Genomic DNA, 26,485 nt, shown 5'->3' with positions numbered 1-26,485 from the left:
AAGATCGTGCCCGGGCCACCAGCCATTGTGCGTGTGTGCCGTGCCTTACCGAACTTCATGCACTTTGCAACCGAATCGCGACGACGGCCAGAGTCCTTCGCCGGCAGGGAAGGTCGGGGAAAAGTTTCGAAATTGTTGTTGTTGACGTACGCGCAGTTGTTGATTAAAAATTCAATCACCTCTCGTGCCATGTCTTGTCCGTCCCGCTCGCACGCCCTCCATCGCCATCGTCTTCACGTCTTCGATGTTGTACAAATTCGACCGACAAATCGGCAAAAAGGGGGAGTGACATTTACACCGCCAAATGGCTCTCCCTCGGAAGAACTGTACACACCGCTCGTCTCCCTCTCCCAAACGACCCAAACCACTCGCGATCATTAATATTCAATTGTTGCTGTTTGTACAATTATGAGCGGCACCAAGGACGGCGACTACGGCGACTATCCGCAGCACGGTGACGGGACGGGATGGACATACTGGTCGCGCTACCGGGGGCTAGAATGTTCCAACCTCACCTTCGGCCGCTGTTTTCTTCGACCGTTCGGTGAATCACCCCTGAGTACGTCACGTTGCACGCAAAAAAGGGAGACACCCCCTGACGGAAAGAAAGTGGGAGTGGAAGATCAGGTGGCAAAAGCGATCGCGATCGCGTCACAAGTGCGCGCCAGAGTGCTTAGAGTGTGCCCGATTGCATAAACGCTTCTGCGGCACTGGCTGCAGAACAAACTGTGCATCGACCCCCGCGTTGGAGAGAGAGAGAGAGCTGGAGCTAGGCGAACCGAACCCCAAAACCCCCCAAAAACAAGGAACCGTTTTGCCGTGCCGTTCGTGTAGGATGGGAAAGCAATTCGAGTCGTTTCCTCCAGTCCTCATCCTTCTACTCCTGCCACTGCTCCCATGTCTCCCAGATCATGTTGGCTCCATGTCTGCCCTCCCGTGCACAAAAACCCGGGGCCGCAACCCCAGAAGAGGTGGCGTAATTTATTTACATAACTTTTACGGTCAACGCTAAGGAACCGCAGCCAGCAGCGCCCAACTGACCGACCAACCGAGTCGAGCCTCCGTGAAGAGGTCCTCCCCCTTCCCTACCCCCCCCCTACAGCCAGGCATTCTTAAGAGAGAAAGAGGAGCGCTCCCAGCTTCGGTACCCTTTCGGGAGTGGCTTTGAATTGAAACATAACACGCTGCAGCAGTGGCCACCCCGCCGGTGTGGCGCACGACGATGTGGCTATTTTTACCGCAACCACACACACACACATACACGTGGGACGCCATTTGATTAGTGGTAAATTTATGGCACACCGATCGACGGCAACGCCGATCGCTGCTGCTGCTGCTGCTGCAACCCGGGCTAATTTTAACCGGCTGCCTTTATTTTGCTAATGCATCATAAAAATAACGACGCCCCGACGAGGGGAGAGAATGTGCTGTGAAAGGAAAAGGGAAGGATTATGATAGACTGCGAGCACACAGATTCAATTAACCAATAAAGAATAACCCTTCGATGGGAAAAGGGAACGAGAACGAACGCGCTGCCCGGAAATGAGTCCTTCAGTGGAGCGAAAAGGCTTCGATCGTTAAGAAATCTTCCCACTTTCGTTGGAGCTTCCCGCAAAGCTCGCTCGAAACTCGTTTCATCTTCGCACTCCGCTCTAAACGTAACAAATCACCCGTTACTTAATCGAAGCTTCTTCCAACCACCGAAAACAATACACGTAACTGGCATCGGTGGATCGCGAACCTCTCTCGCGAACTCATCAAGCTGTCCCGGGTTTGCCAGGATAAACCCAGGGCCAGCACAACACAGGTGTGACAGCTAGAGCTGGAGCTTGACTTCCTGCTTTTGCTCGACAGCTTCCCTCCTCGCGGGTGATAAATGGGTTAAACATGGAGGCACCCCCGGAGGGCGACTTAATATGATAATTACGTTACGAAGGGCAGCATCCTTGGCCTCCCCCCCCCCCCGCCCTTCCTCTTGTCCCGGAAGCGCAAGGCCGGCAGGCAGCATCGTCGTTAGGTTCCCTTGTTTATCCTCTTGTGTCAAGCAGCAGCGCCGCAGCAACCGTGCTTTCTCTCACGTGCGATCATCGATCTCGCGAGCAATTTGTTATGGGCAAAACGATCGCCACACACACACATTATCACATTAATGAAATAAAAATAAACCATCCAAATGGCCCAAATTGAGCGGATCAAGATCGTCACGCTTTGTAATCCGTGCCCACCGGCACCATAAGGCACGAAATTATCGCACTGCAGCGAATGGCTCCTGGCCGCCAAGCCTCATATAATCCACCACACGCTGTGGCGCGTTCTTCTTCATTCGATCGTCGATCACCATCACTCTCGTGCATTGCGACACCCGAAGGGTTAAAAAATCGATGGAAGGGATGTGCCTTCACGGCGGGCAAGGAAGGGTGGGGGTCTGGGGATGATTTTCTATTGCAGATTGTTATGCTTTTTTTCCTTTCCTTTCGTTGCCCTCTTCTACTACTTCTACTGCGGGCTTTGGCGTACGATTCGCGACCATTCGCCACGACAGGGACTGGAGGAGGTGGAGTTTACGGGGCGCTCGAACGCAGTCGCAGAGTGAGTGAGATTATGTCACGAGACTCAATCTCTCACTCGCCTCAAGTGCAGCCTCAGCCGGCTTCTCACCTGGGCGTTCTCTCGCTCTCTCTCTCTCTCTCTCTCTCTCTCTCTCTCTCTCTCTCTCTCTCTCTCTCTCACCGCCATCGGCCTGTCAGCCAGCCAGCCAGCCAGCAGTGCCTGCTTTCTTCTCGAGGCCCGATCGAAGCCACCCGTCACGTGGTTACGATGGTTACGCGAGACCCAGCCCATGGTTTTTCCTTTCAGGCAGATCGAAATCTTGCTCGGAGTTGGTGTTACTCCGCTCTGCCGTCCCGCTACGTTTCACAGTAACTTTACAAAAGCAAACAAACTCCATTGTGTAATTGTGTGGAAAAAAGGAGAGCTCCAGAAAGACTTAAGCTAAGCCAGAATTTTTGAAACCACTCGGATAGAAGGGAGAAGGTAAGTAGTAATGGCCGTTAATATTAATCGAACAACCACCAAAAATGCATGAAATGAGTGGAGCACGTGCAGAAACGCGCATACTCAGTTCGTTTGGCGCATTTCATAATGAGTGGGGTGCGCATTCCACTCGGTGCGGAAAGCATCCGCGGTGCTCCCTCGCCAAAGCCTACTGTACTGGAATGCGACAGTGAAGTTAACTCGATGAGACGATGGGACGGACACAGCGCAATCGCGATCGATTTGATTTTGGTTCGGAAAACAAAACAAACGGCCTCCGATGGACCGGTTGACCCCGACAAACGATGTCCACTGGCCAACCGTTTTGATGCCGGTGACCTCACACATGACATGATGACCCGGTGGGGGTCGGTAAACCCATATGGGTCACAGGAGCCCACAACAAAACCACTGGCGCCGTACGCGTCGGGTTAAATGAGGTCAACGGCGCCACACGCTCCCGACATTCCCGCCCATTCGACACAAACAAGTCAAGCCGGTCCAGTTTGGGGGGCACCCCGGGGGCAGCGAACATTGGGAGAACGGAGAATCTTTGGGAAAGGTTAGTGACGCCGGCATCGACCAATCCCGGCCCTCTTCCACACACAATCTGTTTGCTTTTTGTGCTTCAATCTGTCCTCTACCTATCCGTACTTTTGTTTTTACTTTCGCTTCTCCGCACCTGTGCACCTTCACCCCCCCCCCCACACACACACACACACCCTCCCCTTGTGCTGTGCTTGACGAAATGGCGAGCAGGAGAATGGTGTTGAAAAGATACCATCGACCATAATTCAATTACAACTTACGCCAGGGGCGGGGGGTGAGTTCGATCGAGAGAGAGAGGGGCAGGGAGGGGAGGGGAAAAGGCAAAAAGGCAAACGTCCAAACAGTGGCGCTGTGGCGGTTGCAACCGAATGCACCAGCCAACAGTGTGGACTCTGGCAGCATAATTCAACACTTCACCACGACAACGATCCGGTTCGAACTGGCTCACAGAAGTCGAGTGTCGAGATTCCGATAGATCCATTCGTCCTTGCCTACGTTTAAAAGTGGGTGAGGAGAAGGGGGAGGAGGATGAGGGGTCAGGGGAGCTTGTTTTCATCCCACTCGTACTTGCCTTTCAGTGCGGATTGTTGCTGTGTATGTGCTGGACCTTCAGTTGCTGGTGTTGTTGTTTACTGAAAAATGCATTGCGCCGTTTTTTTATCGAAAGTGCAACAAGAAGCAGGAATCTTTCTTTGCTGCATTCGACTTCTTTTTTCCTTTGCTCCCGCACACCTGGAGCCTGTTTTGTTTTGACTTTTTAAGTGTGTGTGTGTGTGTTCCATTTCGAGATTGAAAGTCACCCCTAATGGGATTTGTGGGATTTTGTGGCAAATGGCAAGAAGAGAAGCATTACTAGAAAAAGTGAACAAAGAAATGAAAACTTTGCAGCAAGAATTAACTGGGTGGGGAGGAAATAGCGCCAATTAAGTTGTCCCCCCAACCCTCCAACGAGCGAGATTGAGGTCCACCAACAGAGATTGAAGTGAAGGTAGCTGAGAATACCTAACTCGACCGCACTAAAGCCGTGCGCACTCGCTGTCGAGGCTTTCCCGCGTACCCCCGCGTTGCGTTTGCATTTGCGCGTTGATCTCTAGAACGGCTGCGTATACGCTCCCGCCTCATACCTCATTTGTGCACAACTGCCGGCCTACTATGTGTACGACCTTCAGCCGGGGTTCAGCTCAAGTTCACCCGTTAAATGAGTCGACGACGCGCGTAGTGCTTAGCCGCGCTAAATGAGGGACAGAGTAAAGTTCTTATAGTATAATCTCATAATTGCATCATCGAAACGAAGGTGCACACTGAGACAGGACCCCCCCCCCCCCCCTCTAATGTGTTGTGTGAGATGGCCGGTCTTCCGTCACCTCATTTCTATCCTTTCGATGCAAAGACTCTCCATTAGCAGAGGGGAGTGGAGTGAGGGTGTCGGGGACAGGCAATCAGCGGGATACTTGAAATCCACACACCGTCATTAGCCGATGACGCTGGTGGTTTATGTTTCCGCAAGCGACATAAAAAGCGTGTTTTTCCCTGTTCCTTTTCGAAGCAACAAAACACAACGGGGCGCGCGGATAGAACCGGTCGGAGATGTTGCAACTGATCAGATATTCTAACCTTTCGGGGTTTAAAATTAAATTATTCCCAAGACGTGTTGTTCCCGCAACGACGCATTCCAGAAGAAGGTGCTGGAAGCGTTTTGGTAAAAAAAAACAGCTCGCGTCGACACGATTGAGAAGTTCTTGGGCAACGTGGAAGATGTTACCGACATTCTCCGGTGGGCAGGATTTCTCCACCTTCTATTGGCACAGCGCTGCCACCCTTCCACCTTCACCCCTTTTCACCCGTCTGTTAATTCTGCTCTCGATTCCGTTTCCTTCAGTTCAGTTCGTTGCATTGAAATAAAGAAAGCACTCTAATTGCGATCGCCACTATAAGGAAAGAGAGCGTCTATGCACACGGCTGCAATAAAGGCAACTGGCAACAATACAAGGTAGCGGTAGAAATAGAACCGAGGCCAACAAAAAAGGCACTGCCAACCGCCAGGCGGAATGGCGCGTGGAAACATTTAGCCGGGCTTTCCATCAACCGCGTCTGACCTCGATGGAAAGTGTATTGGGCGGGTGGGCGCGAACGCGTGTGTGCATGGCGTACACAGCCAGACTTAAGTTAGTAGACGCCAGCTGAATGGCCCGGCCCTCGGCCCCCTCGATCCGCCTGTACCCTTCCCCACGCGGGCCGGCGCAAACGTGTGCCGCAAGCCATGCGCGAGCAAGCAGGAAAGATAAATCGGCATGCGAACGAGGAAGTGAAATCGTAATAAAACATAGAGATTAGAGTGTCTCGCGGCCAAAACCCAAGACCCGGTGCAAACGGTGGTCACGGCGCGGGTCTGAAAAGCATTTTACATAACGACTGCGCACGACACACTTTTGCGCCACACTTGCGCCCGCCCGGGCGTACTACACCAGCGCGCCTTTTGATCTAAATATTCTCCTTCCCCATTATCCCGCTTCTGCCTGCTTCGAGGGGGGCGAACCTGTCCTTTAACGGCTAAACTAGGACGCAAAACAAGCCCGATCGGGAGCAGTGTCGGGACTCCTTGGGTGCAGTTTCGTTACGCTGTTCGTCCATGTACATCCACTCTCTGTGTACGTTCGAACTTTGGCATCAGTGAGTGTCCCGGGTATTGGAATCTGACCTAACGTCCCGGTGGCGGCAGGTGAAACACGATCTGTGTCGCCGTGCGTTGGGATCAATTGCTTCGGATTCGAATGTCGCGCACTAAGAGCCTTCCACAAAGCCACAAAGAGGAGATTGAGGACGGTCGACCTCACACACTTGATGGGGATTTGTATGGAGCATATTTTATCATTCATCGATTTGCAATTGTTGTTATCGTTATGGTCGGCTGTTAATGCTGTTCACCAAGATCGATCCCCCACAATCCAGCTCAATGGTTGTAATCTGCCAATCTTATCGATCTAACGGTCTCGTTTGAAAGCGAATTTACGTCCACAGCGCAAGGGACTTACGTCGCTAGATGTCACCATCAAGCGACATAATCGCCAAAGCCACGATCAAACGACCGCAGAACACTTCGTGCCTTGCCTAGGCCGACACAAAGACAATAACAAGGAAGTGACGCCATCTGCATCGCCCTGCCTCAAACCCACCACCCTCCCCTTCCCGTCCGTCCGATCATGTTATATATTTTGTACTGTCTCTTGGTTTTGGCCTCCGAAAACGAGGCTCGTAATACGGAGCTACTACGTGCACAAGGGAAACCCCTTCTCGGTGGCTAGACGCTCGCGGTAAAACGGGAGATCCTTGTCCAAAACTCCCCACACACAGCGTACAGAAGAAGCAGAAGCATCACGATCATCGCGCATTTAGCGCGCCAACGTCTCCACAATCATTGCGCAAGTCATTTTCATCGGAATGGCACACGATAACGGTTTACGTTTGCGCGCAGCGCGACTAGGGCATGACGCACGAGGTACTTTGATCGTTTGTCGCCGGAGCAACGGGGAGGTTCGTCGCTTGCGCTGTCGTCGTTTAGATCTCTAGCGCCGAGAAGCTTTGGTGTGACGCTGGGAAGGAAGATTCATCGCAGTGTGCAGTGGCCCAGCGTCAGCGAGCCGTGCGCGACACCACCCCGCATGCTTTGATCATGGAGGAAGGGTGCGCTCGCACGCTTTGCTATGATGGCGCGGATTTCGTCACACACGGCTCGAAAAATTGCTTATCGTCCGTCCTGCACGGAAAGGCTCGTACAATAATATCGTAGAAGCATCGATGGTGGTAAAGTAGTGAGCATGAGTGTGTGTGAGTGTGTGTTTTTAACTGCTCAAACTTGAAAACCGCTTCTGGTTCTTGCTCAATCGTCAGCTTCGTTAGACGCGAGCCGCATATTTACGCTTATATTTGGGCGGACGGTGCTTTCCAGCACACAACTGAACCGGACACCGCGGCCGCGCTTATATGGTGCCGATCTTTACCACTTATGCACGCACGTGCTCGGGGCGGTGGGGTTGATATGGCGGGTTGCCAAAGTGTTGGGGTTTACGTTCTCGACGCGCCCGCTGGCCGCGCTGGTTGGTTGGTGTATTTGTGCCGAGCGCTGGTGATTGTGATGAAATGATACCACGGCCGAACGGAATTGAAGTATCCACTCACACACACTTACAAACATCAACAACAACAACAACACGCCCCAAGTTCGAAGTGCATCGAAGCTTCCACATCGATGACCCACGTGTGGAGCCCATGAAAAGGGGGTAGCGTTGGCGATCTGCGCAATTCCGCGGGCATACACATACATTCGACCACTCTCGACTCTCGACGGGCCTTTGGTAAACGTGTTTTCTTTCACGCCGTTCGCCTCGTGTCGGTTCTTGTCGGCGGGCGGAGAAGCTGCTCGACGGTAATGGGCACTTGCTGTCGTGAAATCCACTCTTAAAAGGCGCACCACCAGGCGTCGATTCGGTTAGGGTCGATTTTTCCTTCTGGAAAGATCCTCCCAAACGTTTACCATTGTTGCGCCATTGCCATTGGGCATGGAGGTTGCCGATTGCAAGCAAGACGGAATTTTTCGAGGCATCCGATCACCATGATTCGGTGGTGTCTCGTTAGAACGGGGTTTTGGGCCACTGGCAGAAAGTATGTGCCGCATGACGAATGGCCGCGACGACCACGGAAATAGCACGAAGGTGTTAATTTGGTACGGCCCTGCCAAAGCGCTGGCCAAGGTTTAATGACCGGTGTGAAGGAGGAGAACCCGGGCTGTCCTAGAGCTGTCGCATGATAATAGTGCACCCTCTGACAGCCCTATAATGAGGGTCTACCTTAATCAGAAGCTGCTACACAGCAATGGGGAAGGAGGGACCAGTTAACCTGTAACATGACGCGCCGACCCAATGCTGCAGGTTCCGTTTCCCATCAGCTTTTATGGGCTTAAAGTCAATTGAGCGGGCTGTAATCTTCGCCCACGTGAGAAGGAACGCAGTCCGTTACATCGGACTTAAGCTAAGTAGCTGTCCTCGTGCACCGACAAAACAGGCCCCGTTTGCATCATTTCACAGCATCATTAATCACCGGATGTCGCATTCCTTCTTTTTTGTCTGGCAAACGAATCTCATCTCGCTGTCATTCCCTGTTGTCATCTTTTATGAAAAGTGAAACTCTTGCAGCGATTACAATCGGCCATTAACCTGGATTAGCCTGTTGGGGTCCGCCGTTGGGTGCTGCCTGCATCAGTATGTTCGAGAAGCTTTTCAAGGGGGAACGCCCGGTTACAGAATGGAAAGCCAGCCAGCCAGCCAACCAGCCAACCAGCCAGCCACCGTATCATTCCAATGCCGCGGCATTCCAATGTCAAAAAAGCGCTTGATAGAACCTTCTACGCCTTCGGTTCGATAGAAAGGCCAAACAGATTGACACGAGGCGTAGTTGGTGCCATCAAATGCCAAGCTCGGACTGTTGATCAGAGAGGTGTAAGGTTACCGCCACATGCTTGATGTAACCTTTCTAATTCTAACAATTGACCTGAAGTAACCAGACATAACTGCAGACTCTCTCGTTCTCGCGCTCTCTTTCTCTCCTATGCACTTTGTTTCGGTTTCCTTAGCAACGTAGCAGCATGCGTTTCTTCTTCCATTTCACATCGAAGAACACCGGCAGCTGAATCGAAGCAGCCCATCCAATCCAAAAGCACCAAACCAGATACTGGAAATCAAGGCCATGAAGGCCGCCGGTGCCGGCGGTGCCCGATCAAAGTCGTTGGCTTTGAACGTCTTTCCAAATTCCAACACACACAATGTGACATTTGTAAGCGATGCCGGCACGGGGTGTGCGAGATCGCAACATCCACAACAACAATCGCGCGCGTTGGTATATTAGCAAGTAAAATGAGCATCCACTTCCAAAAGGACGAGCCCCCTCGGCGTGTGTACTGCCGACCACCACCGCCATGCCACCACAGGCGGAACTGGTGCTGGTGCATCTTGCGCTGCCGATGGCGTTGGCCAATAAGCAGCCATTGGGACACAGATTAAAACGATTTGTTATTAGCTTTTGAATCTTAATCGTTGTGTTTCGTTGTTTAATACATTCGTATGCACCCTCCAAGCAATCTTCCTGGCCTATGCATTAGAAAAAAACACATCCATTTTCGAAAATTGCTTTAATTTTCGTTTGACTGGAGCAAGCAGTGCGCAGTTATACTACAGTGACCATACCTGAAGGGTTAACTCTCTCATTGGCTCCCTCTCTTTCTCTCTCTTTCTCTGTCATGCTCTCTCGAAGCTTCTCATTTTCTCACGCCACAGTCCGCGCGCTCAACCCGCTGCTTGCTCACCCCGAGCGGCGAGAGCACGAAGGCGCACTGGAAGGGGTTAAACATTTTATATGACGTTCGGGAGAATCCACCCCGGGTGTCTCATTCAACCACAGACAGTGAAAGTGTGCAAACGTCGTAGAAGCTTTACGCGCTGGGCGCAAAACACACACCGCCCGCCCCCCCCCACAACACAGCTTTTCCGCCTCGTCCAACTTCGTCGTAGTGAGAGAGTGAGTTTGGTTGCTTTTTTCCGATTGCAATTGCATTCCACAAAGTAGATCACGCGTATTTCTCTGTGTGTGTGAATGTGTGCTTGTGTGTGTCTCTGTGTGCGAGCTTGGGTTTGTGTGAAGGAGGAAGTGCACTTTAAATAACGCATAATAACGAGTGTTTAGAGATAAAATGCTAGACAGCAAAGGTAGACAGGAAAAGGTTCTCGGGTGTGATGCAGCTGAATTATATTAAAATACGGAAACGAACTGATGTGATACTCGCAAGCCCGCCTTTTGCAACAGCATACGAACAGGAAGGGTTGTTATTCAATAAATCAAAACAGACGCATACACAGCTACAGGTAGACACACTTACACAGTTTTACACTCGGTGTTAAGCTACAGTGAACGGTGTGACAACACGGCGTGCGGTTAAAGGAGGCCTTGAAGGAAAAGGATATCCCACGGACGGTTGATCGGTGCGCGCATACTTTCAAACGTCGTGAAGCTTCTCGGTCTAAAGAAGGACAGGACAAGGAAACGCTCACACCACCACCACCACTCACACCACCTTACTGCACCAGTGAAGCCGAACATTGCGCTACGAGTGTGTTTGGCATGATATTGGAAAGGTTGCGAGAAGCGAAGTAGTATTACTAAGCAAGCAAAGAAGGAAAAACCGATTCGAACAACAACCACAACAAAACGAGTGCATCGGCCAAGCCAAACACAAACGCACATTTCGCACACCAACTTCTCTCGCTCGCGTGGTGCGTTATTCCAATTGCTCTGTTTCGTAGTCAGAGATGCACCCAACACTATGACCCCCGACCGCCCAGGTTCAGTGTGTGCGATTTTAAATGCGACCTCGTATGATGAATTGCTACCGAGGTTACCGAGAGGCCTACTGCGATGGTGGTGGCTACATAACGTCTGTCTAATTTTCCCCGTCGGCGGTGAAATTTCACTGCAAGTGTGTTTGTGTGTGCATGTGTGTGTGTTGTTTGTGTGTATGTTGTGCTGTTTCTGTGTGCATCGCTATCGTTGGAGGGGTATAACTTATATCTCTCTGTCTTTTCTTTTCCCCTTTCAAAAACGCATGTGTGTAGCTTCCCTGTGGGCACAGCAAAACCTGCAGACGGTCCCTGGGGCAGCATTTAATCCCGCCACAAATCGTCAAACCCGAACCGCGCAGTTCTACTGATCTACCGTGGCAGGCAGGCTTTCGCACACACTCACTGCCACTAGTGAGAGCCTGCAGATTTGATGCATTATTTCTTAAACGTAAGTATTAGCTGCGATAATTAAAGGATCGACCAGGAGATCGCCGCGCGATCGATGCGATCGATTTTAGTTTCACTTTCGTTTTACTGAGAGGGCTTGTTCGAAAGGGGTGGTTGATGATCACGGGGAGGGGTTTCATGACACGGCAGATATATTAGCGCAAACGGGCAACGCGAAGAGCGAAGAGGATTACCGAGCAAATCATTACGCAACGTTTGTTTACGTTTTGTGAGGTGAACGACGAGGTGCTTAACGATCGACGATCGTTGGCGAATGTGCGTCGAAGAAGAATTGCACTCGAACTGTAAGCAAATACGATAGGTAAAGAGGGCTTCTGCGTGAAAAGGTGGGAGCAGCCGTTTCGATTTTTTTGAAAACTCGACCCATTTTTGCGGACCACGAGCAACATATTTCATGTCCAAGTCAGCGTTCGCCGTCCTCACACGATCAAAAAAACACCCATTTTAGAATGCCTTCAATGGAACGCAAACACAAACACATCGTACCGTAGCGATGATCGTTTCTTCTCGAAGCTTTTCGGTACGATACGATCGTCACAAAACTGGTCGACGGGACGCGGATCGAATTGAAAACGAGTCTTTTGGACGAGTTGCCTGCGATGCTCGCTGCAGTGTGTGCTAACTGTCGTACCGCGTGCGTTCCTTCATTGATCATTACTCCGAGCGGAGCGGGTTGTGGATATGGAAAACCGGGGGTATTCATCATCTTCGTGCCATGCCGTGTATGCCTGTCTGTGTGTGAGTGCAGGGTGATCGATCCAGGGCGATTGTGTGTGAGCGGGAAGCACGGGAACGACATCGGCAACGACTTTGTACGGCACCCTCCCTAATGACAGGAAACGGAAGATTGGCCGATGTCGTTGACGTGAGCGTTTAAGTAGGAAGGAAATGGCCACAAACTCGTTTCCTTCCCTGCTGCGATGGGTGCCGAGAGTCATTATTATTGATCCTGCCGCTGAGTATGAGGAAGAAGTGAGTTAATAGGATAGTTTGGGATGTCTCCGGTCAGCCTAATGAGCAAAGGCTACGGCTCCGTGCAGGGTGTGAGCGTGAACATTAGTTGACGACTGTGTTGCAACCGATCGTTGCGCGTCTTGCTGCAACGCAATGTCAATTTTTGACATGCAATCAGCAGAAGCAATAGCTTCAGCCAAAATAAACACCGGCATTTGCGTGACGCTAAGAAGAGGAAATGTTCAGGGCCATACGCAGCCGATGTGCAAAGTAAGTGCGTTTCGTAAGTGCCGAAAAAAAGCGACATTCATTATGCCGTCCTTTTCCTCCAGTTCATCTGCACCAGATCTTGGTGTTGGGAGTAGCTTGTACGTTATTGAACATCATAAAAGAGCTCTTTCGTGTGTTTTACTCTTTTTCAAGGTAATGCAGGAATTTATTTCGATTATGAAAAAAAAAACAACGGATCGATAGAGATGAAACACTGACACGGCGGTACCACCGAGTGCACACTACTGTCAGGGCGTCTCAGTTCAGCGAGCTTTCCATCAAATGCAGTTCAAAGGCAACAGTAGTAGGTCGGTGGGACACAAACTGTGTCAATCCGTGGCGGTAACATACGTGTACCGGGGCTGTAACGCATACCCTTCTGCTTGCGCTTGACTGCCTGCCGGCGGCATTTCGAGCAGCTCGACCGCACTTTAACCTGCTTCTGCTGGCCGGCTGCTGCCTGGTCTGGCCTGGCCTGGCTGCGCACACTGGGATGATATAATCCACACCTAAACGGGTGCGCGCGCGCGCTCTCTCTCACATTCACACACCCCGCACCCGGCCAGTCCTCGGTCGCGGCAATTTGCTCCGATTTATTTTTCACCTTTTGGCGCACCGTGTCGACGGCTTATGGTCGCGTGCTCGCTCAGCCGGCCCCAAACGCTCTCGGTTCAATACGGGCTACATTTGTTTTGTTTTGTGAGCACGCGAAAATGAAGGTGTTTCTTTCTATGCCTGCAAGTTGCAACACCTCAGCAGCAGCAGCAGCAGCAGCCGCAACAACAGGGCAGCGCCTTACGATGAGGCAACCACAATGGGCAAATTATTCAAACTAGAAACGTACTTTAATGTAAATACACCGATATTACACCGTGCTGTAGAACAGAAGGAGGGCTCACTTTTTGCTCCCCATTGATGCATATCTCACCTTGTTGCTTTTTGTCACACACGACGCACGCGCGACACGAAAGTTCTTGCAGCAGTCAGGTTCGTCGCCTACTACGCATAGCCCACTCGCGCAAGTCTTTTGTTTCGCGGTGGAGGTGGAGGCGCCAAACACAGCTGCGTATGTGCGCTGTTGATCGCATCTGTTTGACACACTTCCATAAAATCATCATTCTTGTCCAACGGTGGCGACGTGCGGGTGCCAACTGCATTCGTAGGCAGTGCAATAAATTATGGCACATGTTTTGATGTACGTTTAATTATACCGCACCACACCGTTGCTTTTTGGGGTGTAGCTTTCTATTGTAGAGACGGGCCCCGTCGATCACACTCACACAATGCGCTAACGCCAACTCCTCCGCGCGCGCACTCCAATCGATCGAACTAGTCGAAATTTAATTAATTTAGCAATCATTCCACTCGTCCGGAATGTTTTCCGCATTCGGGCACGGCGTCGGAACCGACCAGGAGGACTGGCCGTCGTCCGGCGGAGTGTGCATTAGAGGTATTATTTAATTGCAAATCAACCGTCGCCGCCCTCTTATGGCGATGCATCGTAGTGATCTTTTTTTTTTTTTTTGTAGCTCTAACATTGCTCCCAGCTCGCACTGGGGTGGACTTTCTTTTCTACAGCAACGGTACGAGAGGTACGAGGAGCTCTCAGGAGTCAGAGATCGGGATCGGTGGTCAATCGCGCAATCAACTCGCTTGAATTGCAACTTGATTTTTACTTTCTCAGACATGGCCTGCTTTGCGGCAGCGAGATTGAATCTCTCTCTCACTCTGTTTTTATGTACGGTGTTTAATGTTGATTTTCCCTTTCTTTGCCTGCTCTCGATGCTCTCTCTCTCTCTCTCGATCGGTCCACCATCTATCCAGCAGCAGGGCCCACCGTCGTGGACCGGGAATTGTAAATGCATCGTCATCGGATGCTTCATTCAATCGTTCATTAAATTGACGTTGGCCAGCCCCCTCTTCGTTCCACCAAACGGTGAATGCACAAGCCGGGATACATAAGCGCTTGCTGACAGTGAATTTCTCAATCCGCTTAATGAATGATTTGAGCCTGTACGTGGTACAGGGCTGACGCGGTGACAACGATTGCAAAATGAGTGCTTCAATTGTTCGCGTACACGATGCTTATTAAATCATCGACTAATTCTATACACGATCCATTCCCTCTGTCGGGGAAGAAAGATGGGGAGGTAATGCGCATTTTTGAAAAGCAAAACTCAATAAAAAAAGTTGTTTTCGTGGTTTCGTTTAAGCCGCAAACACGTCGACAGCTCACATTTCAACTAGCAGGTTCGACGGACAGCTTCCCCGAAGATGTAAGAATGTTTACCGAAAATACTGCGATCTTGCGCACACCCTCCGTTCCGTGGACGGGTCGGGGTGATGCTGGTTGAAGAACCGGTCGACCTTTCCAAATATTTGAAGCCTGTAAACTGTCGACAGCTCACCTCACCTCACCGCCCCGTTGCCATCATAAGCATCAGTGTGTGCGTCTGTATCGATCAACGATCACTTCCATGATCGACGCGGCGTGCGGTGAACGAAACCTGACGAGAGCCGATAGCTGGCTTGATACGCTTGAACGTTCGAACATTCAACTGGCCAGAGTTGGAATGGGTTCGTCGCTTCGCTCGTTGCTCAATACGGGGGATCCTCCCTTTGTGCGCCGTCATCGGCAGCGCGCAACGGTGCAGCATGATTATTAATGATTGCGCGCCTGTCGCACCGTCGTTTGCTTCCCTTTTTCGTGACATTCTGGCAACCGGGGTAGCAAGGGGGGAGGCGAGAGTGTAGGATGGAAGGGGGTTTCTTTATTTCGTTTCGGACCGGGTGCGTCATTGCTGCTACTGTTAGTCCCTGTTCCAAAGTCGACAGTTTAATTTGACGTCCATCTAATGTGTGCGCCTAGTACACGCACGACAATGCGAGGAAGTGCGTTTGTGTGCGTGTGTGTGTGTCATAATGTCGTTAGCCATTAAGTAGTTATCATCACCCACCCATCCACCTTCTTCTTGGTCTTCTCGCGATGGTTAAATTGTCACTAATGGGTGTCACATTATTGTCTTCGCTCCCTCTCTTTCCAGACCCACCAAAACGATGTTGAGCTTTCTAGCTTCATCATTATTAGCTATAAGCATCATCTGCTCGGTTGATCCCGGCCTGACAGGTCCCCTGGATGCGCTGAGCTGGGCCCGGATGGACAACATCAACCTTCCCTGGCTGCCGTGTAAGTATCTGACTACCTCGCGACTAATCGCGCACACGCCGACCGAGGTGGTGTATGGTTTTTTGCCTCACTCTTCCTCAATGCCAACAACGATCGTTCGTTCGCTCGCTGGTGGCCTAGCAGGCTAGAGCGTACACAGCGGAGGGACAACTTCATCAGCTGTTGCAGCGCAGCATACGCTTCCTCAGCCTCTCTCCCAATGTGCGTGTTAGTGTGTGTGTGTGTGTGTCTGTGTTGTCCAACACGAGGCGCGTCCCAAGGTCAGCTGTTCTTCTATGCTTTCTTGACATAGATTTTAATCACGCTACCTGTTCATCGGGGTGTCCGATCCGAAGGCGAGCGTTATTTTATCGACTCGTCGAGCGTCGAGCGACGACGGGAACCCATACTGTTCCTCCAAATGCGTGCCTCCATCCGACAAATGGCGACATCCTCTCGGCGGTCGGTGCGTTTTGAAAGATCCGAAAGCTTCGCGAATGAAGAAGTGAGCTAATTATGAGCATTTTTTGTTTGTTTGGTCGTCTGCACTGTTTGCTAATCGATGGCCTTTTCTTGGCCGTTGCCGTTGGAGTATTCTGCACCAGGACAATGCGATACTTAATGGGTTTTGTTGCTTTTTAGATAAGTTGATGCTTAGCACCTTCCAAATGTGACGTATTGATCGCGATCGTGAGCCATAACTCGCTAATAACTTAATGAACAAAACGCTCAAGACCTTTGTGCGTGTGCGATGTGCCGTTTGTTGAGCAAAAACAATCAAAATCACTGGCTGGTAAGGGTATCTGTCCCTCGGTCTCTCTCTCTCTCTCTCTCTCTCTCTCTCTCTCTCTCTCTCTCTCTCTCTCTTTTGGTTCAGTGCCCCAGTTACGCATAGCGTATTTTTTACACCTTTTCCTTTCGAGTCTATTCCTATGCATGGGAATGTTGCCTGCCTTTTTTTGTTAGCCGATTATTGTCGGAGATGAAACACGTTGAGTAATGAACGCGCTATGCTTCGATTACCGGCTTCCACCACTTTCTGTCTCCGCTGACGAAAAAACCCCACCAACCCACACCGACCGAGGCTGAGAACACAGAGAAGGTGCACCTCCGCAATCCGAGCATGATCAGCAATGATTGCAGTTTGCCGCCATGCTTTCCTCATTGCTGCCACCACACCACCGTGTCGTGTCGGGCAAGTGGCGCTGGCCTTCGTTTTTCACACCTCCATTCCCAGACCTGAGCCTGAGGGAGGCTGGTAATCGATTCCATCGATTGATCGCACTTCTCTGTATGCGAAGGTCACACAGACACACACACATACACACACACACACACACACACACTGTGCTAATTGAAAGCTAAAGATGCGATTGTGCCGGGAATCAGGTCAAACGTGCAGCTGTCGTTGGCGCGGACACAAAAAAGGGACACACACACATTGTCCATCTAACCGAATCTGCTTTTACTTTGTGCATTTGTAGATGAAAATATGACACGATGTTATGGCGAGCTGGGCTGTCTGAACATCACCAAGGAATGGTACCATCTGATCTTCCGGCCGTTCAACGTGTTTCCGCTACCGCGCAGCGTCATCAACACGCGCTTCATCCTGTACACCGAGAAGAACCCTACCGATGGGCAGCTGCTGCAGGCCGAGGCAAAGGATACGCTCGTCAAGTCCCACTTCAACCCGGACTGGGCGACCAAGTTCATCATCCACGGCTTCATCGATACGCCCCTGTCCAACTGGGTGTCCGAGATGCGCGATGAGCTGATCACGCGCGGTGGTCTGAACGTGATCGTGGTCGATTGGGCCGGCGGATCACTGCCGCTCTACACGCAGGCAACGGCCAACACACGACTCGTCGGTTTGGAGATTGCTTACCTCATCCGGAAGCTGCAAGAATACCGGGGACTGCAGCCGGAAGACGTCCATCTGATTGGACATTCACTCGGTGCTCATACGGCGGCGTACGCGGGAGAGCGTATTCCAGGGTTGGGACGCATTACCGGGCTCGATCCAGCGGAACCGTACTTCCAGGGTATGGGACCTATCGTACGGTTGGATCCGACCGACGCCACCCTCGTGGACGTCATCCACACCGATGGAAGAAGTGTGTTCCGGCTAGAAATCCCCGGCTACGGTATGTCGCACGCCTGTGGCCATCTTGATTTCTATCCCAACAACGGCAAGGAGCAGCCGGGCTGTGCACTGTCGCAGGAGGGTGCCGCCACCATTCCGCTGACACTTATTAAGGATGGCATTGAGGAGGCGTCAAGGGTGTTGCTGGCCTGTAATCATATCCGCGCCATCAAACTGTTCATCGACAGCATCAACGGCAAATGTCCGTATGTCGGTAAGTTGTGCAAGCCTATAGTTGTGATCGCAATGGTGTGATCGTTCTGTTAATCGCAACCAACTCCCATCCACAGCACATCGGTGTCCATCGTATCAGCATTTCCTCAGCGGCAACTGCTTCAAGTGTACGTCCGGCAATTGCGCACTGATGGGCTATCATGCCTCACTGCCCATCACAACCGCCCGGCAAAACGTGTCCGAGAACGATGTCATCAGCGGCTCATCCAGTGTCCCGGTAGCGCCCCAGCCGGGCAAATACTTTCTTGCCACGGGGCGTGATTTTCCATTCTGTCGTAAGTAGTAACTCAACAATGTGGGATGTTTTCTGCACATATTCTAACCTTTATGGTCCGTTGATGCCCTTAGAACGTCACTATCGATTTACGGTTGAACTGGCAAAACCGAAAGTGGCTGAACCGTGGGTACAGGGCCATCTGACTGCGGGCATCTTCTCGGAGCGAGGTGCCCTGCGCAACATCGACCTGACACCGAAAGGCACCGCTCGGCTGGAGCACGGCACAACGTACCAGGTGGTGGTCACCAATCCACACGATCTTGGCGATCGCATTCGCAAGGTAGAGCTGGCCTGGACGCACGACATGAACGTGCTGGAGCCGACCACGCTGTGTCTGTTCTGGTGCAACAGCCATCTGTACGTGAAATCGATTCAAGTTGAAACGATGCAGATGCCCTCGCGAGAGTAAGTAAACTAAGCGGGGAGGTTTCGTTACCAGCCCATCGTTCTCTAAACGTTTTCCTCCCTTTGCTCCCTATCCCCAGAAAACGGAACATTGAATATCCGAACAAGCTGTGCGCACCGAAGCGCGAATACGCCGACATTGCCAGCCGCGGGTCCTACTCGTTCTACGATAACTGCAAACGGTAAGGGATGACCCAAGCGTTGCGGCACACTCGTTACATCTCATCTCAGCCCCCGCTAAGCCAGATTTCATGCAACAAACTCAGCACCACCACACGCCATCACGAGGACACGTGCGTCATATGTGATTAATGCAGCGTATATAGCGATCGCGTAGTTAGCAGCCTTCTAGCGTGCCTTCTAGCGATTTAACGACCCACCTGTGTGTTTATGTGTGTGTTTTTTGGTTTTGTTATCTCTCTCTCTCCATCTCTCAACGCCCTTCTACTAAACCAGCGACACACTTTGTTCGCCCAGTGCGCGAGATCCTCCTGAGGGTGGGCGAGGAGGATCCACCTTCATCCCTCCGTGTGTCGTCCCCTTAAATCATTTCTGTGAAATATTCGACATCTCGCGCGTAGTACACTGCCTTTCCATAGTTTTTCCTCTTAGAACAAGTACCCCAGTAGATGTTATTAGGTGGAGAGTGTCCAAACAGTTCAGCTCGGTTAGTCGATTAGCCTGATCGTTCGTGTATAGTGGTATGATTTTAACCTTCGCCAGAGGCCGAACACAACCCACGCTTGATTTGGTTTGTGTGAATAACAACAACAACAACAACAACAACAATATTTTGCATTGGTAGAGATAGGCCAAAGTGATATATATTCCCAGATATCGTGCAGGGTGAAATGTTGAAAGCCTTGCCGGCAACCCGCTGGCAAGCCAGGAATGGTCTCCGTTTGTTCATTTCGTTCACTTTCTTTACCCCGCCCCATCGGGAGCCATATATGTGTAATGCTTTTCTTTTGTTTTGAATTTGTTCAAATACAATACGCGTAGTAGAATTAGCTGTAAGCAGAGACAGTCCCGAGCCGAAGAGGATACTTCAGATCAGGACCAGAGGCCGACGTTTCGAGGCGAGGAAAGGCAAAGGTAGTAGAAATAAGTTCGGTGTGGCGCCATGGCCCCTTCCGCCGGTCGGTGCGCGCCACACCTTTCCATGCGTTTACTTAATTACCGTTAGCAAACTGAAAACATTATTGTGATACCTATACGAAAAGAGTGACTGTAAATTATGAAATAAAACGATACATTTATTTCGTGTACCTAGTTGCGTCGGTCGAGTCCGTCGTCTTGGGGGTTTGCAGTTTCCCAGAGTCAAATAAAATAGAAATAAAATTTCGTCCATGCATTGCAGGTGCATCCTTAACCAGTAATTAACTTTTTATCGTTACTTACGCAGCTCCAGCGCTTCTCTCCTTTCGCTCTTTTTCTCTCTCTCTCTCTCTCTCTATCTCCTGTTCTTGCTTTGCTCACGGCATTTTGTTTGTTCATTTATGTTCATGGAGACCTCAGCACGCTCCGCTCACGACATGGTGCCGTTGGCGAGGGCTTGTGCCAGATCGTTCAAACTGTTCGAGAGGGCCAATATGGCGGCGGACATGTTCGTGAGCGCCTGGGCGATGGCAAACTGAGAATCGTCAATCCTTCGCTTCTTCATCACTGTTTCCAGCTTTTCGGTGGTGCGCTTCAGGCTCTCCTTCAGCCGCTCCTGTGGCTCCGACATTGCACTGCTCTTGGGTCGTAAAAATTCGCTGGTGGCATTGTGCAGCGTGGTCAGCTCGACGTACTCGGTCTGGTGCTGGTGGTTGACCAGCTGCTTATAGCCTTCGCCCGAATGTTTCCGAAGATGCATGTGTGTGGTGACGGTTTGGGCCGTCTGCTCCTCGACCGGTTTGGCAAAGGTGGCCACAAACTCTTCGTCCAGCGGGTCCTCCGTGTAGTTTTCCACCACTATTTCTTCCTTCTGTACGCCGGTGTCCTCGGGATAGTATTCCTCCTCCACGCTTTGCAGCGTGCTCATTTCGCCGCCATTGTCGACCGCTTTGGTCCACTGTTCCAGCACATCGTACAGGTTGCCCACTCGCATGATGCGCACCTCGAACGGGGTGGGTCCGATGCGCTTCGAGCGTCCCTCCACCACCAGCCGACATTTTCGGCGCAGGTTGATCAGCACGTCCGCCCAATACTTCACCCACTTCGAGCATGATTTGACCGTGCCGCCCTCGATCTTGTTCAGTCGCTGTGTCGCCTCCGTCCAGAACTTTTGACGCTCCTTGCTGTCGTCCAGGTTCTCCAGCTTCGCCTTCTGTTGATACTCCTCGAATATCAACACCAGCTCCTCTTTCTGCAAATTCGAGGCTGACTTCGGTTTCTGCACCCCCGCGGGAGTCAAAGAACGCCAGTGAGAGTGTGGTTAGTGTTGTTCCGCTACGCGAGGCGGCGTTACCGCTTTTTCACTTACCAGTTCGGAGTTCATAAGTTCCATCGAGTTGGGGTTCGATGCACGCCAAGAAATTTGCACCCACCGATGATGCCACAGCCCGTTCGCATCAGCGCAATCGTCTTGGAAATGGCAACCTTTAGGACACCGTTTTAGCTTTGCGCGCCTTTCGCGCTAATGATGAGGATGATAACCGAACGTGAACGATGAGCTAAAAAGTGTAAATATTTTTGGTGAATCCAAGCGCTTCGACTTCTTTCTCATCCAAAGCTTCTCGCTTGCTGTTATTACGACCTGTCAACTAGCGCACGTAAACGCCTCTTGTCAAATTTTGCGTACCGTCTGTTCCCGAGTTACGCGGTTTGTGCGTACCCACGGCATACGCGCAACTCAAATATTTGCGTCAATTAAACTTCATAGTTTTCGACCAAACTACAATTTATTCACTCGTTATTTTTATTAAATTTAGTACTTTCATGCACTTTATCATTTATTTGATACGATTCGTGCGGAACATTCTGATATTTTCGGCTTTTAGGTGGATTAAATTTACCAGCAAAAATGCATTTTATACTGGATTGGACAATTCTTGAAGCAAATTGCAGTGATTTAACATTTGATCTGTAAAATTAAGAAAAATGCGAATCTCCTCAGTCGCGTATGTCGAGAACCGCGTAACTCAGGAACAAACTGTATACGCGCCACAATCAAGTCGTATAGAATTGAGGTACGAAATGTGGCGCTGTTTTGCGGAACATAAAACTACAATCTTTTGAAACATCTGCTTTATAAATTTAGCTGATTTTGCATTCAGTTGGAGGAATATAATAATAAAGTGCCACCAAAACGTGCAAAACAGCTTGCAGCATTTTTATCACCGCGCTCATCAATGGCAATTGACAGCAATGGGCACCACATCGTATGTCTAATCACCTTGGTAGAAGTAAGCGTTTTCGCGAACCGACAAGCGATAGATTGCAAACATAAACATAAATCGGCGTGTTATTTCGCTTTCTTTCCTTTGCACCAGAAAAAAGCCCGAAAATGGTGAAACTTACACCAGATCTAATAAATCAGTCCATGCAGTACATGAACCCGTGTCGCGATCGAGAGCTAGACTTACGGGGTAAGTAGATCCCTCGCCGGTAATTCTGTTGCGACACAGCTGCACTCCAAGCTTACGGTGATTGTTCGTGCGTGTTTCAGGGTACAAAATACCACAGATTGAGAATATGGGTGCGACGCTGGATCAGTACGATACGATCGACTTTTCCGACAACGACATCCGCAAGTTGGACGGTTTTCCGCGCCTGGCCAGATTGAAGTGTCTACTTCTGAACAACAACCGGATTGTGTAAGCTCTGCCACCGAACGGTTGTGTAAACATTGGTACAATGAGCATGAGTTTCCCTTTTGCAGGAGAATTGGTGAAAACCTTCACGAATCCCTTCCCAACCTTCAGAGTATCATTCTGACCGGCAACAACATCCAGGAGCTCGGTGACTTGGAACCTCTGACGAAGCTGCCGAACCTCGAGACGCTCAGCTTGCTGACGAATCCCGTATCCACCAAGCAACACTACCGTGAGTATGTTGCTTTCCGTTTCCCCAACCTACGGCTGCTAGATTTCCGCAAGATCCGGCAAAAGGAGCGCGAAGCAGCGAACCTACTGTTCAAGTCGAAGAAGGGCAAAGAAATGCACAAAGAAATCGTTCGGAAAGCGAAACGAGCGTTGCCGGCCGGTGCACTCGGCGAATCATCGCCGGAGAAGCAGGCCGTCCAGAATGCGAGCCCGGCCGACATTCAGAAGATTAAGGAAGCCATCAAGCGAGCGACGAATCTGCACGAAGTCGAACGGCTTAATCGCATGCTACAGTCGGGTCAAATTACCGGCGACATACTGAACGGTAACGAATCGCATTCCATTAATTATTAATCTTTTACAGAAAGCGATCGCGAATGGGGAGAAAGGGGATCTTCTGAAGCCAAATGCGCGCAAGTTTTGCAGTATAATAATGAGTCAATATTTTATTCTATTTTCTATCTACCTTAGGCGCTAACGGTTCTGAAGCCGAGTAAAAGCTCCGATTCGAACAGATACAATACACGATACAGCTGGTCGAGAAGGGCGTGAAATATACTGAACAAAAGATTGAATTACACCATTACATCGGTTTTCGACTAACTCACTATCTCTAAAATGCGAAATTTCGTCAAGATACTTTCCAGCGTCCAGCGCTTGGTCGGATCTTTCTGAATCATCATATCACATAGGACCTGTAGGGCGGAACTGTATCCCAGCCGCTTGCAATCGAGCTGTGGCACACTAAATTTTTGGTTTCGCCTTTTCCCGAACCGATCGACGAAGGGATGCTCCAGCATGCACAGTTCATAGAAAATAATGCCCAGCGCCCATACATCGCTTTTATAGTCGTAATCCTTGCCTCGGGCCACCTCGGGGGCCATGTACAGCGGTGTCCCAACGATAGTCCGGTTCAAATCGTCTTCGTGCATAATCTTTGAGATACCAAAGTCGGCCAGTTTCAAACGGTTATCGATACAAATCAGTACGTTGGCTGGCTTCAGGTCACGATGAATAACATTTCGCTGGTGCAAATACACGAGACCGTCAGCAATGTCTCCAAATTTGGCCATTACAGTGTGCTGATTCAGAAAGGCGCCTTCGGACAAGCGTCGCTCGAGAAACGTTGCCAAATTGCCTCGTTCTGCATACTCCAGGACGATGTTCCAACTGGTGGTTGTTTGATAGTAGCCCCGATACTGTATAATTCGTGGATGGCAAAGTTGCGAAAGAATTGTGTGTTCTTTCAGTACCGCCGTGTAGGCATAATCCGGACTATTGAATGGAATGCTTTTGATCACGATGAGTTGGTCATTGTATCGATATAAACCTACGGAACTGTGAAAGTTTTTTATGTAATTCACCGTTACCAACAGACCCCGGATGATTGCTTACCTTCCGAAACAACCTTCAGCAAGAACTACGCATAAATTTAAGGCTGAATTATTGAATTGATCCATGGTTCGTGCCACAAGCTTCGGGAAATCAACCGCCATCAATATTGTTTGCTGCAAGATGCCCGGCGAATAGCTGTTGACAGATCATTTGATAATTTCGGAAAAGTGCTCATACCAACACTGTATGTTTTCAAATGCAAAACAGATTTTTGTGTAATGTAAAATCTTGTAACAGAAGCAACAATATTTTTTTATGTTCGAATTGGTGAATTATTCCTATCGACAAAATAAATTACCTCGAAGTAAAATAATTTCCCTTTTCCCGTCGATGTATTTTGTTCGTGCCTGTAATGTCAAATTTGACAAGCATCTGCCATTTGTAATTCAGTGAGGAAATCGAGGTGGACGGCGTTCGCGATTTTTCGTCCACAAACACGCAATTTTTCGCTGTTTTTCGTGTGTTGATAATCTTTTCCGATAGTGGTAAGTGATTTAGAAGAAAGTGGCCGTAAGGAAATGGTGGGATAATGACTGAGCGTAGTGTAAATCGGGAAAATTGTGTAGTTCATGCACATGCTCGCATCGTAGCAGATGACGTTTCTACTTTGGCCACACGGCAGGGTTGTCAAACGGGGATGCGGCCTGCTCTCATGTCTTGTGAGACAAATTTCTCTTCTAACTTCTGTCCAACTCATCCCCTTTTGCAGATATCAACATAAAACATCATGCCGGCATTGGACGATATTAAATCTTCGTGGGCCGATGAGGTTGAGTCGGATTCCGGCTCGCTCCCACCACCGTCGGAAGTGATCGAAAATGGACAAAAGATCGTGACCGAGTACAAGTACAACAAGGATGACAAGAAGGTGAAGGTGGTGCGCACGTACAAAATCAGCCGCGTTGTGGTGCCGAAGTGCGTGGCCAGAAGGAAGAGCCTGGCCAAGTTCGGGGATTCGGCGACCGATCGGCCGGGCCCGAACCCGCAGACCACCATGGTCTCGGAAGACGTGTTCATGCAGTTCATCACCAACAAGGAGGAAGAACAGAAGAACGAAAATGCTTTGGATTCGATGAAGAACATTGTCAAGTGCCGTACTTGCGAGGGCGAGCATTGGTCATTCCATTGTCCGTACAAGAACAGTGCGTACGATAAGCCGACTAAGCCGACGACAGCTCGTAAGTATACGGTCCACACGAAATTTGTCTTTTTTGCTGTGCAATCTCGGCCACCAACACCACCTCTAACCTTGATTGTAACCCCGTTTTAGCGGTTCCGGAAACGACCTCATCCAGCAAACCGGGCAAATACGTTCCACCCCACATGAAGGAAAGCCAAGGAAAGCCGGGCATCGGTGGTGCGATGCGTGGACGTGACGATACTAGTGCGATTCGTATCTCGAACCTGTCCGAGGCAATGACGGAGGCCGATCTGGAGGAGCTGGTGAAGAAGTTTGGCCCGCACACCAAGATGTTCCTGTCTCGCGACAAAAGCACCGGACTGTGCAAGGGCTTCGCATACGTTCACTTCCGTTCCCGCCGCGATGCCGCTACTGCGATCGAAGTTCTCAACGGTTACGGTTACGATCATTTGATTCTGAGCGTCGAATGGTCCAAGCCGCAGAACCCGCAGTAGAGCCCGCTTGCAGTGACGTGAGTATTACGGCGTGATCGGTTTCCGTTTGAAACGATAGCGATTGCCGCGTAGGAGGTGTTGGAATGGTAAGGCACGATAAAGATCTGTGGCCTGCCGGGAATGTGAAAAGGAATAAGAAAAGTACTAAATATAAAAAAGGATGAGAGAAGGGAATTTCGAACGAATCCTTTAATGCGTGATGTACATCCCAAAAATCGTCTGCTGGACAATGCTTGGTTTTAGTGAAAATATTGCCAGGTACGTGCCTTGACCATTTTATTATTTATGTTTAATTTAAGAGAGGAGTTTGTGGTTGTAACTATTATGGCTACGTTTACACATTATTACATAGCCATAATCGTGGCAACGACGAACACCACCAGCAGGCCATGTATAAATTAGTTAAGTTGGAGGTACGTCTGACGATTGATGCAGCTTTGCCACATTAGCATCGTTTAGAATGAACAGACAGAAAGAGCTGAGGAGGTGTAAATTAGCAATCAAAACGCTCGCTTGTTATCTATTGACATGCATCCCCGT

General features: G+C 50.2%; 5 protein-coding genes across 7 annotated transcripts; 3 read left to right on the top strand and 2 right to left on the bottom strand.

Moving 5' to 3' along the window:
• The first annotated feature begins 10,005 nt into the window (after positions 1 to 10,005).
• Positions 10,006 to 20,155, top strand: LOC1269555 (pancreatic triacylglycerol lipase). 2 transcript variants are annotated; one of them, XM_061645901.1, is made up of 7 exons: positions 10,006 to 10,149; positions 11,241 to 11,415; positions 15,704 to 15,846; positions 17,310 to 18,185; positions 18,262 to 18,480; positions 18,554 to 18,887; positions 18,968 to 20,155. In XM_061645901.1, the coding sequence occupies exons 3-7, from the start codon at positions 15,717 to 15,719 to the stop codon at positions 19,071 to 19,073; spliced, it is 1,665 nt and encodes a 554-aa protein (XP_061501885.1). In that variant the 5' UTR covers positions 10,006 to 10,149; positions 11,241 to 11,415; positions 15,704 to 15,716; the 3' UTR covers positions 19,074 to 20,155. The 2 variants fall into 2 exon arrangements, with proteins under 2 accessions (XP_061501885.1, XP_061501886.1); XM_061645902.1 differs by lacking the exons at positions 10,006 to 10,149; positions 11,241 to 11,415 and having other exon boundaries at positions 15,757 to 15,844.
• On the bottom strand, positions 20,123 to 21,654 carry LOC1269556 (uncharacterized). The gene is made up of 2 exons (XM_308199.5): positions 21,355 to 21,654; positions 20,123 to 21,264 (listed from the first exon to the last, which is right to left on the bottom strand). The coding sequence occupies exons 1-2, from the start codon at positions 21,376 to 21,378 to the stop codon at positions 20,416 to 20,418; spliced, it is 873 nt and encodes a 290-aa protein (XP_308199.4). The 5' UTR covers positions 21,379 to 21,654; the 3' UTR covers positions 20,123 to 20,415.
• Positions 21,655 to 22,041: 387 nt separating this feature from the next.
• Positions 22,042 to 23,501, top strand: LOC1269557 (probable U2 small nuclear ribonucleoprotein A'). Of its 2 annotated transcripts, XM_001687814.2 has the most exons (4): positions 22,042 to 22,459; positions 22,540 to 22,687; positions 22,753 to 23,240; positions 23,387 to 23,501. In XM_001687814.2, exons 1-4 carry the CDS (start codon positions 22,378 to 22,380, stop codon positions 23,410 to 23,412), a joined length of 744 nt encoding a protein of 247 aa, XP_001687866.2. In that variant the 5' UTR covers positions 22,042 to 22,377; the 3' UTR covers positions 23,413 to 23,501. The 2 variants fall into 2 exon arrangements, with proteins under 2 accessions (XP_001687866.2, XP_308200.4); XM_308200.4 differs by having other exon boundaries at positions 22,255 to 22,459; positions 22,753 to 23,501.
• On the bottom strand, positions 23,334 to 24,447 carry LOC1269558 (serine/threonine-protein kinase Nek7). Its single transcript, XM_308201.5, has 2 exons — positions 24,311 to 24,447; positions 23,334 to 24,253 (listed from the first exon to the last, which is right to left on the bottom strand). Exons 1-2 carry the CDS (start codon positions 24,409 to 24,411, stop codon positions 23,515 to 23,517), a joined length of 840 nt encoding a protein of 279 aa, XP_308201.4. The 5' UTR covers positions 24,412 to 24,447; the 3' UTR covers positions 23,334 to 23,514.
• A 207-nt stretch (positions 24,448 to 24,654) lies between these two features.
• On the top strand, positions 24,655 to 26,119 carry LOC1269559 (eukaryotic translation initiation factor 3 subunit G). Its single transcript, XM_308202.5, has 3 exons — positions 24,655 to 24,795; positions 25,020 to 25,488; positions 25,581 to 26,119. The coding sequence occupies exons 2-3, from the start codon at positions 25,038 to 25,040 to the stop codon at positions 25,943 to 25,945; spliced, it is 816 nt and encodes a 271-aa protein (XP_308202.3). The 5' UTR covers positions 24,655 to 24,795; positions 25,020 to 25,037; the 3' UTR covers positions 25,946 to 26,119.
• The last annotated feature ends 366 nt before the right edge of the window (positions 26,120 to 26,485 follow it).

The sequence above is a fragment of the Anopheles gambiae genome, chromosome 2 (assembly GCF_943734735.2).
Source record: "Anopheles gambiae chromosome 2, idAnoGambNW_F1_1, whole genome shotgun sequence".
In the NCBI taxonomy this organism is placed as follows: domain Eukaryota; kingdom Metazoa; phylum Arthropoda; class Insecta; order Diptera; family Culicidae; genus Anopheles; species Anopheles gambiae.
This window is presented reverse-complemented; position numbering and strand designations above follow the sequence as displayed.

Coding starts and splice junctions, on each gene's coding strand:
- LOC1269555 (XM_061645901.1), top strand. CDS start 15,717: ATGTTGAGCTTTCTAGCTTCATCATTATTAGCTATAAGCATCATCTGC. Junction 15,847..17,309: donor CAACCTTCCCTGGCTGCCGT/GTAAGTATCTGA, acceptor GTGCATTTGTAG/ATGAAAATATGACACGATGT. Junction 18,186..18,261: donor CGGCAAATGTCCGTATGTCG/GTAAGTTGTGCA, acceptor TCCCATCCACAG/CACATCGGTGTCCATCGTAT.
- LOC1269556 (XM_308199.5), bottom strand. CDS start 21,378: ATGGAACTTATGAACTCCGAACTG. Junction 21,265..21,354: donor AACTTATGAACTCCGAACTG/GTAAGTGAAAAA, acceptor GCGGGGGTGCAG/AAACCGAAGTCAGCCTCGAA.
- LOC1269557 (XM_308200.4), top strand. CDS start 22,378: ATGGTGAAACTTACACCAGATCTAATAAATCAGTCCATGCAGTACATG. Junction 22,460..22,539: donor TCGAGAGCTAGACTTACGGG/GTAAGTAGATCC, acceptor TGCGTGTTTCAG/GGTACAAAATACCACAGATT. Junction 22,688..22,752: donor CTGAACAACAACCGGATTGT/GTAAGCTCTGCC, acceptor TCCCTTTTGCAG/GAGAATTGGTGAAAACCTTC.
- LOC1269558 (XM_308201.5), bottom strand. CDS start 24,411: ATGGCGGTTGATTTCCCGAAGCTTGTGGCACGAACCATGGATCAATTC. Junction 24,254..24,310: donor GCTGAAGGTTGTTTCGGAAG/GTAAGCAATCAT, acceptor AAACTTTCACAG/TTCCGTAGGTTTATATCGAT.
- LOC1269559 (XM_308202.5), top strand. CDS start 25,038: ATGCCGGCATTGGACGATATTAAATCTTCGTGGGCCGATGAGGTTGAG. Junction 25,489..25,580: donor GACTAAGCCGACGACAGCTC/GTAAGTATACGG, acceptor ACCCCGTTTTAG/CGGTTCCGGAAACGACCTCA.